The following is a 10,815-nucleotide window of genomic DNA, read 5'->3' on the forward strand; positions in this document are numbered from 1 at the left end:
CGGGTGCAGCTCAACACCGCTCCAGTCTGCTATAGGTTCAGGACTGACCCTAAGAAACATCCTAGGTCTCTATTATGTCACTGACATCTAGGCTCTGTACCTTACTTTTTGCAAAAACCTGACAGTGTTTCTCCAGGTAGGTGTGTGCCCTAAACCCTGCTGGTACCTGCCACGGGCAAAAACAGGGACAGCAGGTAGAAGAACTGTCAAACAAGGATTTACGATAATGTTGTTTTATTTGCCAAATATACAAGTTGAATTTGAGGAGCATGTCTTGTCTGGGTGATGCACAGTAACCAGAGGTTTCTTGAAATGATCAATGGGTAGGGTTAAAAATGGGCACTAGCCCTGACCAGGTGGGTGGGAAGGGGACAGAGCAGCGAGGAGAGGCCTCGTTGGAAGGAACTGGCCAGGTACAAACCTTGGACCTTTCGTGGCACAGGCTCCTGGACAGCCCCTCTGAGTGAGCACCCAGACAATCTGGGCAGGTTGTCATCAACTCCCACAGCAGCTGCCTGCTGGCACTACCCTCCCTGCTAACGTGCAATCTACTGGACAAATGGAATCTCCTTACCCCACTTCCCAGGCACCCCCCCCAACCAGGGTCCCAAATTCTAAAAACAGCAGAAACATTCAAATGGTTACGTATGAAATGCTGTCCTGCATCTTTCTGTCTCAAAGATAGCAGCCGCCCCTCCCCCCAACCCCCCACATCCCCTGAACAATTTCTGTGCCAAGATGAAGAGGAGGCCCCAGGCCGCATGGGCTCCAGGCCATAGGGGCTGCTGCAGCGGCGCCAGGGCACAGGGTGGGTGAGACATGGCAGAGGTCCTGGCGGCACGGCCCAGTTCCCCGGCATCTCCTCCCACGGGCCATCTTACTTATTCAGGGAGAGCGACTGCATCCGTTTTCCTGACAAGGTTGCGTCATCTTTTGCTGAGGGATTGGAAGGGAAAGGTGGGGGTCAGAACACAGCAGAAATACCTCCCACATCCCACTGAATCACAGGACTTCAGGACCGAGGCCTCAAAAAACATTTTGTGCAAACAGACTGTGCTAATAGAGTCCAGAAGGATTCAGGCTGCTACCCAAGGCAGAGAATTTCTGCTGAGACCACAGGGCCCAGGCATCATGCTCCTGCTGTGCTTGAGTGGCTGTCCATTCAGGTCTACCCACAAGCAGTCTGGTGGCTACTGAGAACTTCCGACACCCCTAGCAGAGCCCTGCAATTCCAACCTTTCTGTGTATTCTCAAGTCTTAACATTTCAAGTCAGCAACACCACCTAGCTGCACATCAAACCCTTTCTGGCATCGGTTTGGGGAGCTAAATGAGTCAGGATAAATAAGCTCAGAGAAGGGCAATAGGGGTGCCCTATGAGTTCTCAGTTCTAGGCCTCAGGTTCCTCATAATTAGGTTAAATAGGCAAGAAAGTGGGCTAAGGCGTGTCTCTGTCTGTCTCTGTCTCTCTCTCTCTCTCATAGCCATAACCACCCATGCCCCCTTTCTAATGGATGGGTCTAAGGTAAAACACTCCCCTGCAGCAGACATACCCAGGCCCGTGAGGGAGGATGAGGAGTGGCACACAGGCGGCTGCCTAGTCTAAGTTTCTCTTACAGACAGCTCGGACACCTCAAGAGCCTGCATGGAGTGGCAACTGCCTCACAGCAACTTCTGGTTTTCCAAGGCTCAGAGACCTGCTGGTGCTGAGGCCTTTTGCTGCTGGAGTCAGTCAGTGACTGCTCAACAGTGCTCTGCTGATTCCAGCCCTCACTGGCTCCATGATGGTGAACAGGAGCACCTCTCCAGAGACTGCAAAGCTTTACTGGCTGACATGGGTGAACAGGCAGCTGTCACTCCTCAGGCTCTCCAACTGCTCTCACAGGCAGTTCAGGGTCCTATCCAAAACTAGTCAGGTAACTGTTGCTGGGGCTGACAGGCTCAGACCTACCTTTCCTCTCTTCTTCTTTCTTTCTTGCTGCTTCCTCCCTCTGTTTCCGGATGATTGCCAGCCGGGCGAGATCAGCCTTGGCCTGCTCGGTCTTCCCAGCCAAATGCATCTTCATGTAGCGCTCTTTTGCTTTCTGCTTCTCTATTTCTTCTCTGTTTGGATAAAATGAGGCCAATGTCATCATTGTTAGCGGAAGCACTCAGGTGCAAGGGAAGAGGACACTCAGCTGAGGGACGCTCTGGTCCATGTGTTTCACTTAGTGGACACCTTCAAATAAGCAAGGAAAGGGAATGGGCCCAGGTGACAAACCCCTGTGAGAACCCTGGCCCAAGAGGAGACAGTGCCTTATTTCAGGGACCAGGTTGGTACCCGAAGACTTCAGAGTTTAGTGACCACAATGAGAATGTGGAACTTAAACCAAAAACACTGTGTTCCAGATGGCCGTAAGGAAGGCACTGGATAGGGACCGAAAAGCCACAGATAATGGGAAAGAGACACAACCTGACTCGAGAGCCCCAGGACACAGCACACTCTTATAGTAGCTCAGGTGCACCTCCCAAGCAAGTGAACCGCCCAGGTGGGGTGAGAATAAGAGCAGGATTCCATGCTGGGTAGGAAGGGCCATCAGTTCCCCTGTGTGAGTCTCACTAGGAGGGCTACCTAGACTGTGAGATTTAAAAACTCCATTTGTCCAGGTGGTGGTGGCGCATGCCTTTAATTCCAGCACTTGGGAGGCAGACGCAGGTGGATTTCTGAGTTCGAGGCCAGCCTGGTCTACAGCGTGAGTTCTGGAACAGCCAAGGCTATACAGAGAAACCCTGTCTCGAAAACCAAAAAACCAAAACCAAACCCCTCCATTTGTACCTTGAAGGAGCCCCATAAAGAGAAAAGAGCCCTGGCAGGGGCAGCAGAGGGGCTTTTTGGAGGCCTTTCCAGTGCACAAGGCTGGATAGTAGGAAACAAAGCACAAGGACTGCTTCAGGAGAATGGGTGAGAAACTCAGCCACCAAGGGCTGGAAGGGGAAAATACAGCACTCAGGACACTAGACAAGACACCCACTACAGAGGTGTAAAGAGAACATTATTGGCCAGTAGATCCTGGCAGGGATGTGCCAGATTGAGATGTCTCTTAGTTATTCAGGACTGACCAAGGCTGCTTCAAGGTTCTGCAGGGCCACCTCAGTGAAGACCAAGTACCAGAAAGTTGTAGGCTTTCATGGTCATCATTTCTGTTGGGCAAAGTAATGGGATCTTTTTTGTACTGGCGAGAACTTAAGGCCCAAAAAGGACAGTAACTTATTCATGGCCGCTAAGTGGCAGAACCCTGGAGGTGGGGGTAGGCCGGACATCAGAGCCCTTCTGCTCTGGGAAGGACAGCCCAGCCTGCTGGGTTTCTGGGGAAACACACCCACACACACCCCAACACCAACCAAACCTAATGCAGAGGTACAGAAATAGTGTCCTCCACAGCCTCAGTGACACTCAAACCCCTTCTCTGTAGAGTTCTTAGATATGTTCTTCTGAACAGGGTGGCAGGCTAGAATCCTAGCAGCTTTTGGCCTATTAAAAGGCCAGAGGGTGTCTCAGCCCAGAAAGTCAATGAGGCTGTAGGTGTGGCTGGGAGGTAGAGTGCCCACTTTGGGGCCCTAGTCTGTGTACTAAGGTTGCAGGTCCACCAAGCAGACGTTACCGTTCTCTCCTTGAAAGCTCCTTTGGCCCATCCAGATCCAGTTGTGTGACCTTCTTAGTCGTCTGTGCCACCCGGTTGGGGTTCTCAATGTCAATGAGCCCTTCCACACCTTTCCGCTTTTGCTAGGACAGAACAGGACTGTTATAGAAGGTTAGATCTTGGGGGGGCCTCTGAAGGCCAAGACACCAACAGCCCATCAGGATGGGGACACCACTTTGGAGTATCTCGCCAATCTGGGAGGGACAAAGAAAATGAGTGTGTACAATGACAACCTGTGTCAGGCCCCAGCAGCCTGGTAGCTCAAGGTCAACATTGCCCCTTTCAATCTCAGTCTCCAGAGCAGCTTCCCATGGAATTCTAAGGCTGATTTTTCTTTAGAAGAACCACATGGTGGGTTCCCAGAGTAGGGTGAGCCATGGTGTTGCAATTCCCATGCATCTCAGCTTTGAGTAGGAAAGAGATTCAAGACCATCTTGTCTGGCCTCAGCGGGAGAGGAGGTACCTAGTCCTGTAGTCACCTGATGTGCTAAGGTAGGTTGGTACCCAGAGGGGGCCTCCCACTTCTATGGGGGGGGGTGAGCTTGTGTGAGGGGGAAACTGGGAGGTGGGGGCTGAGGGTGGGCTGTGATCGGGATATAATGTGAATAAATAAATTAATGGGAGAGGGAAAAAAAACTATACAAAACAACTAAACTATCTTATCTGGGGAGGCCCAAGAAGAAATGAAAACGCAGTTCTACAGTAGATTTCCTTAAAATGACAAGAAGCTTCCAGATGCCGACTGATCTGACTACAGGTTCCATGTGCCTACATCCAACTTGATTACCTCTTTCTACAACAGGTAAACAAGACCTACCCTCACCCAACCTGATCTTTTCTTCCCTCAGCATGCCCAAAACATGGCTGGAGTCGATCTACTCTTCTACCCGGCTACTGCCAATCACTGAAGAGCAAGCCATAGATGCCCTCTCCTGAATTCTACTGCAACATCTTAGCATCTGTTCCCAGAAAAGCCAAAATCAGCGATAGGACGATAGATGGACAGGGTACAGGCACCTACTGCAAAAACCTGATGAGCTGAGTTTGGTCACCAGGACCCATGATTCCTGCAGCTTGTCAGACCACACACACCCCACAGCATGCTGCACACCACCCCCTCCACGCTAAGTACATTTTAACATAAAATAAAAAGTAAACCTGGTTATCTTCCTTCTGCATTCAAGGTATCCAGTTGCCCCTGCCCAGTCCCTGATGTGATGAAGCCAACTGATTTCTGCCACTACAGAGGGCCCTTGCCTTTCTTTTCATTCATCTGGCACCATCTGCCCACTAAACCACAGCCCAGAGACCCCACTTTCTGGTCTTCAAACATGTAGAGCTTGTTCCCACCCTGGGACCTTTGCACTTTGCTTGTGTGGTTGCCTCAACTGCTCTGCCTAACATTTGCTGGTTGTTTGTTTCTGTTTTAAACACGGCTGGCTCCATCCTGGACTTAAGCCACCTTGTCAGCACACTGCTATTCCAAGTTATCCTCTCTTCTCTCAGTTTGAGTCATAGCACTTTTCACAGTTGAATTTCCACTGTTCATTTACTTCATTTTCACTGTTTGTTCCCAGTAGATCCTGGGTCCTAAAGGGCAAGAGCGGCTGGAGAGATGGCTCAGCGGTTAAGAGCACTGACTGCTCTTCCAGAGGTCCTGAGTTCAATTCCCAGCACCACATGGTGGCTAAAGAGCAAGAGCTTTTGGTAATTAACAGTAGGCATGTGACATTATTAGAAGGCAGAGGTGGGAAGACTAGTTCATCAACCAGTTCAAGACCAGGGCCAGTTATATGTCAAGTTTGAGGTCAAGTTAGGATACATACATAAGACCCTAAGTTCAGTGACAGGGAGGTGGGTAAAAAACTTGTCTTGCAAACCTGATGTCCTGAGTTTGATCCCTGGAACTCACATAGCAGTGGAAGGAGAGAACCCACTTCAAAAGCTGTTTTCTGACTTCATGCTACCATAGTAAGCATCTACCCCCCCCCCCCCCCGCAATTAAAAAAAACAAAACAAAGCAAACTGGGGATGGTGGCACATGCTTGTAAGCCCAGCACTTTGAGAGGAGAGGCAGAACTGTCAGGAGGTCACAGTAGCCTGGGTTATATATGACCCTGTGACTGAATGTGGTCTGCAGTGTACAGACTCACCTGGTGGTCATCATCTTCATCTTCACTCTCATCTGAGTCTAGAGACTTCTTCTCCTTCTTAGGGTCACCTGAAGCCCCATCTCCACCTTCTTCTTGTTCATCTTCTTCCTGTTTCAGAAATGGACAACCTGCAGAATCAAAAATGCAAAACAGACCCCCAAGAATGTAACACCCACAGCCACCCTTTGACTGTGGACCTTCACATTAAGCCCCTGGAAGGCTCAAGCCTAGTATGACAAAGGTCCTAACTCAAGTGACCCTGGCCACTAAGCGTCACGGACCAGAGGCCAAAGGTCTTGATACAGCCACAAGACTGATCCTTTATAGCCACCTTGGTCAGCTCAGAAAGAAGCTTATCTCACAGGCAGGGTCACAAAGACCCCAGTGTGGTCCTGAAAACTGTGTGCCTACTGGGTTGGTACCTGCTACATGCAGCTGCCAAAGTAACTTTCCTGACCATGCCTTCTTGTTGTGTGCTCCCATGGTCACGCCTTCCCACGTAAGACCTTTTGGCACTAAATGCTCAAGACCACACCTTGGCAAGCTAACAGCCTCTACATTTCTTACTGTCATACACACACACACACACACACACACACACACACACACACACACACACACATCACTGGAAAGAGAGCCAACACTGTAGCTCATACCTGTAATCTCAGCACAGGAGGCTGAGGCAGGAGGATTGCCAAGAGTGCAAACTAGCCTGCACTACATAGATTCTGTTCCAAAAAAACAAAGTAAGAAAGACCAATAAAAACCTTATATTCATCCTCTCTAACAGTCACCTACACATTCTCCAAGGTTCCATGCTAGCAACTCCACAAAGCTCTCCTAGAATCCCAGACAGAGATGGCTTCTCCCCATCTCAGGGATCCTGGGAGAGGGGGCCATCTGCTCCCTTAAGCCCTTAATTCAGGTGTGGATATTCACTGTTGCAGAGGATGCAGATAAGAGTAGACTGGACAGTTCTCCATCCCAGAGGAAAGAGAACTACTAGGTCAGCTTGAACTGGAGGAGGGCAGGCAGCACTAGTAAGCCACAGAAGAAGTGATGCTGAACAGAGCCAATAGCAATAAACAGGACAGCAGGGCTGTGGGAAGGCAGGCTGTATGGTGCACAGAGTCTGGCAGGCAGCCCTACGTAGGGGAGCTGCAGGGAACTGACTGGAGCTGCGGGTGAACAGCAGCTGGTAGAGAGCGTCTCAGGAAGGCAGGCAAACAGGACAACGAGTGGAGACCACCAAGGCAGCTACTACAAAGTGGGCAAACTCCCTTCTTGTTGGTCCAATCACAGGGCCACCCCTGTGTACTGTGACTGGCTGCTCAAGGGCTCACAACTACCATCTGGTGTCCTTCCCACCCTCCGGTGTGACGTCTCTTGGAGAACAGTAGTCCTTTCCTGTTCTCCCCGGAAGCAAGGCAACATACTGGACCACCGGAGCGGACAGACATATACTCACCTTGGCCTTCTGCTTCTCCGCCTGTAGCTGGGCATCGATCTCCTCAGGGCTTGTATACTGCCTCACTCGGCCTTTGTGGCCTCCCTTTCTACCTGCACAAAGATCAGTAGTTTAGGAAAGTGAGAGAGAAGTCAGCCTTCACTAAACTGACCCCCCAAAAGGCTGTCCTGTTCAGCCCAAAAGAACCTCACCTACCTTCACCAAGCACCACCCAAACCTACAGTGATCTCAAAGGACAAAAGCAGTGGCTTTAAGACACCTGATGCACAGACTGCCAGATGTAGGTTCCTAAGAAAAAGATCTGAGGTGAGGAGAGGGAGATAGAGTCTGACTGAATCCCGTTTTCTTAAAATCTAAATATAGCTGGGTATAATGGTTGTACATCTTTAGTCCCAGCATTTGAGACTGCAGAGGCTGGCAAGATATGGATCTCTTGAGTCCCAGGTCAGCCTGGTCTACATATGGAGGGCAGAGCAAGACCTTGTCACAAACAAACAAACAAAATCCTAATAGTGTTCTCAGGTGCAAACAGCATGAAACCTAGAGGCCTCTTCTGGCACTACAATGCTTTTTCCTTTTAAGACTTTGTCATGGTCTCATTTGATCCTTAAAACACAAGTACAGCACAAGAGGTTTTGTATCACGTGCTACTGCTGGTTTTGTGTCACAGATAAGGGCACAATGTCCAACAATGTGTAAAAGGAGAAGAATTCTGAAGTCTAAAGCTCTGGGTTCCAAAATCAGCTGTACCATTTCCTACATCTGAGGCTGTGTGTGTCTTCCCAGAGCCTCAGTTTCCTTTTTTCCCCCATAAGGCTGCCATGGAAGTAAGTTGGATACCATTCCAAAAGCAACTGGAATTATACATGGCATTGGATAAGCAACACAAAATGTCTGTTAATCTATCCTAACACACTGGCTGGCAGTAAAATGTAAGTCAGCACTGGCTCCATAAGCACACTGTTGCCAATGGCAACAGAAAGAATACAATACTCCTTGTTTATCTTGGTGATATGGAAGAGAATACTTATAGGCTAAAAGCCCCAAATCTACCAATGGAAACTCTGTTAAACTAGCAAACAGGGCTGGAGAAACCACTCAGCAGTTAGGAACATTTGCTGTTCTTTCAGATAGCCCTAGCTGGTTCCCAGAACCTACAGGGCAGCTCAAAATCATTTGTCACCCCAGTTCCTGGGTGATCTAAAGCCCTCTCTTGCCATCTTCGGGCACTGCACAGACATGGTGTGCTTGTATACATGCGGACAAAAAACAAAACACACACACACACACACACACACACACACACACACACACACACAAATCTCACATAAAAAATTAAAGTAGCAAAATTAAAGTTAAGTATAGACCCAATAGCAGTCTAACACTGATCAGGACTGTCAGAGACGATTCATCTAAGATCAGTTCCATACCCTGAGGTTCTAGCTGCAATACTAGACCAATTCCTGCTAAAGCTAGTCTTAGAGCTGCATCTTGATGCAGGTTTGGCTGTGGCCTCTATTGCCAAACAGGACTGGTCTGTTTCCACAGACCCCTTGCTGTGAGTAGAGAGCCTATGATTAGACAACTAGAACTGCTCCAAGCTCTGGAGACCACTGCAGACACAGTGACTTCCTAGACAGCAGCTGCAGAGCTGTAATTGGGCTGCCAACAGCCCACACCACCCATTTTTAATGACTACCTGAGTTCCCAGGGGTATCTAGGTATGCTCATGAAAGACCTATTGTGAGATACCAAGCTTTACCATTCAAAACAAAACAAAACAAAACCCCAACCAACCAAACAGAAAAGCAACACCCTTTCCTGACCTCTTACTATTCCAGGCTGTGGTAATAATCAAAGTTGGCTATCACATTCCCTAGTCTATGGGATACTGACCTTAGTTTGGTTTATACAGGCTCTTTCAAGACTCTTAAAAATCCACAGTATACCGAAAACAGAATTGGTCCTTTGCTCCTGAGAAATTTTTTAGAATAGTTTTTAAACCATTGTTTTCTCATATTAGCTCAAGGAAGGAAACAAGCCTTGTCTGTCCCCTCCAAGCTTCTCAGAAATCAAGACAAAGTCAGTTAGCTATGACTTCATATTTAGGACTGTCAAACTGTAATTCCCAACCTTGGAGTCAAGAGCTGAAAAAAGTTCCTTTGCCTTTTAAAGATGAGACTGAGGAACAAAACACAGTGCTCTTCCAGACACAGGATAAGTCAGCAGAGAACTAGGTTTAGACGCACTAGGCCCTGTAAAGTCTAATATCTGAATATTGACAGGAAGCAATTTAAGCTTGAAAAAAGCTCCAGACAGATGTTCCGGTGGGCTGACTTAACATATGAACTGCCAACATTAACTAACATCTGTTCTGTGCTGGGAGCTAGCCAGGCCCTTAGAGAGATTTATTCTATCATCGTGTAAGTGCTGTCCTCTGTCTCCTATTCATCAAACTAAGCCTTATTAATATCCCTGTAGTTCAGATGAAGAAAACGAGCTAGAAGAAGTAAAGTCTTGTTTGAGGCCACAGAATTAACATGGGATATATCTGGTATTCAAATCCCTGATTCTAAGGGGTAAAAACAATGTAAGATGGGAAAAGCTGTCTCCTTGGTCTCTACACACAGTAGTAACTGGGCATTTAGAGGCTGCGGAGCACTGGACTGAGTACATGGGTTACCTAGTTTACAGCTCTCATCCTAACAAGAGGTAGATATAATCAATGTCCCCCCCTTTTGGAAACGACAAAACCGAGACACAAAGAAGTTAGGCGTCTGGCTCAGAAGCACATCCTTAATGGCTACGGTACAAGGAAAGAGTCAAAGCCAGGTCCCACATCATCAAGTCAAGGTCTTATTATGAGGCAGGCGTGGCCGCATTTGAGCTCGACAGAAGCCCCATTTTATGCTCGAGGGAGACGGGCCCGCACCAGCGCGGGACGCGGTGACTCAGTCTCCGGCCAGCCAAATTGGAAGACAAACTTCAGACGCTCCCGAGGCTTGGAGGGGAGACTCCTGGGTCCCACTTTCCTCCAGGACAAGGACCCAGTGCCCGTGAGTCTCCTCAAAATCCCTGACGGAGAAGCCCTCGACTACTATGGTCCTCAGCTTCCCAGTCAGGACAATTGAGCGTCGAGGCCCACGCATGGCTGAGAAGCGACGGGGATGGCCACCTTCGGCGCGGATCTCTTAGAGGCCCCAGGCCCGCGGGTTGAGGGGACGGCGGCAGCCGGCCTATGGCCGCCACTAGAGAAGCCACGAGAACCACGCGCGCCCACCCCCTCACCTCCTTTAGGCATCTCGGCTCCGGCGGCTGCAGCGGCGGCGGCGCCTCGAACTGACACCGGAACCGGAAATGCCTTTAGATCGACTTCTTCCGCCCGGCCTGATCCCTCTCCGCGCGCCGCCGCCGCTTTGAGGAACTGGGACCTCACTGAGGCCGGGCTGTTTTGAGAGGTGCCTGAATTCCTAGCCAGAACGCGCGCTGCCGGGAATACGCGTTTCCCGGCGTCCC

General features: G+C 49.4%; 1 protein-coding gene across 1 annotated transcript; it reads right to left on the bottom strand.

Moving 5' to 3' along the window:
* Positions 1-217: 217 nt before the first annotated feature.
* On the bottom strand, positions 218-10,718 carry Pdap1 (PDGFA associated protein 1). Its single transcript, XM_076923716.1, has 6 exons — positions 10,588-10,718; positions 7,300-7,391; positions 5,832-5,939; positions 3,640-3,761; positions 1,950-2,101; positions 218-936 (listed from the first exon to the last, which is right to left on the bottom strand). The coding sequence occupies exons 1-6, from the start codon at positions 10,598-10,600 to the stop codon at positions 878-880; spliced, it is 546 nt and encodes a 181-aa protein (XP_076779831.1). The 5' UTR covers positions 10,601-10,718; the 3' UTR covers positions 218-877.
* Positions 10,719-10,815: the final 97 nt, after the last annotated feature.

Source organism: Arvicanthis niloticus, chromosome 24 (assembly GCF_011762505.2).
Source record: "Arvicanthis niloticus isolate mArvNil1 chromosome 24, mArvNil1.pat.X, whole genome shotgun sequence".
NCBI classification, from domain to species: domain Eukaryota; kingdom Metazoa; phylum Chordata; class Mammalia; order Rodentia; family Muridae; genus Arvicanthis; species Arvicanthis niloticus.

What these genes read in the sequence shown, in the direction of transcription:
- Pdap1 (XM_076923716.1), bottom strand. An exon ending in GAGCTTTCAAGGAGAGAACG is followed by an intron (nt 2,102 to 3,639) that starts GTAACGTCTGCT and finishes TTATCCAAACAG; the next exon opens with AGAAGAAATAGAGAAGCAGA. An exon ending in GAAAGAAGAAGAGAGGAAAG is followed by an intron (nt 937 to 1,949) that starts GTAGGTCTGAGC and finishes CCAATCCCTCAG; the next exon opens with CAAAAGATGACGCAACCTTG.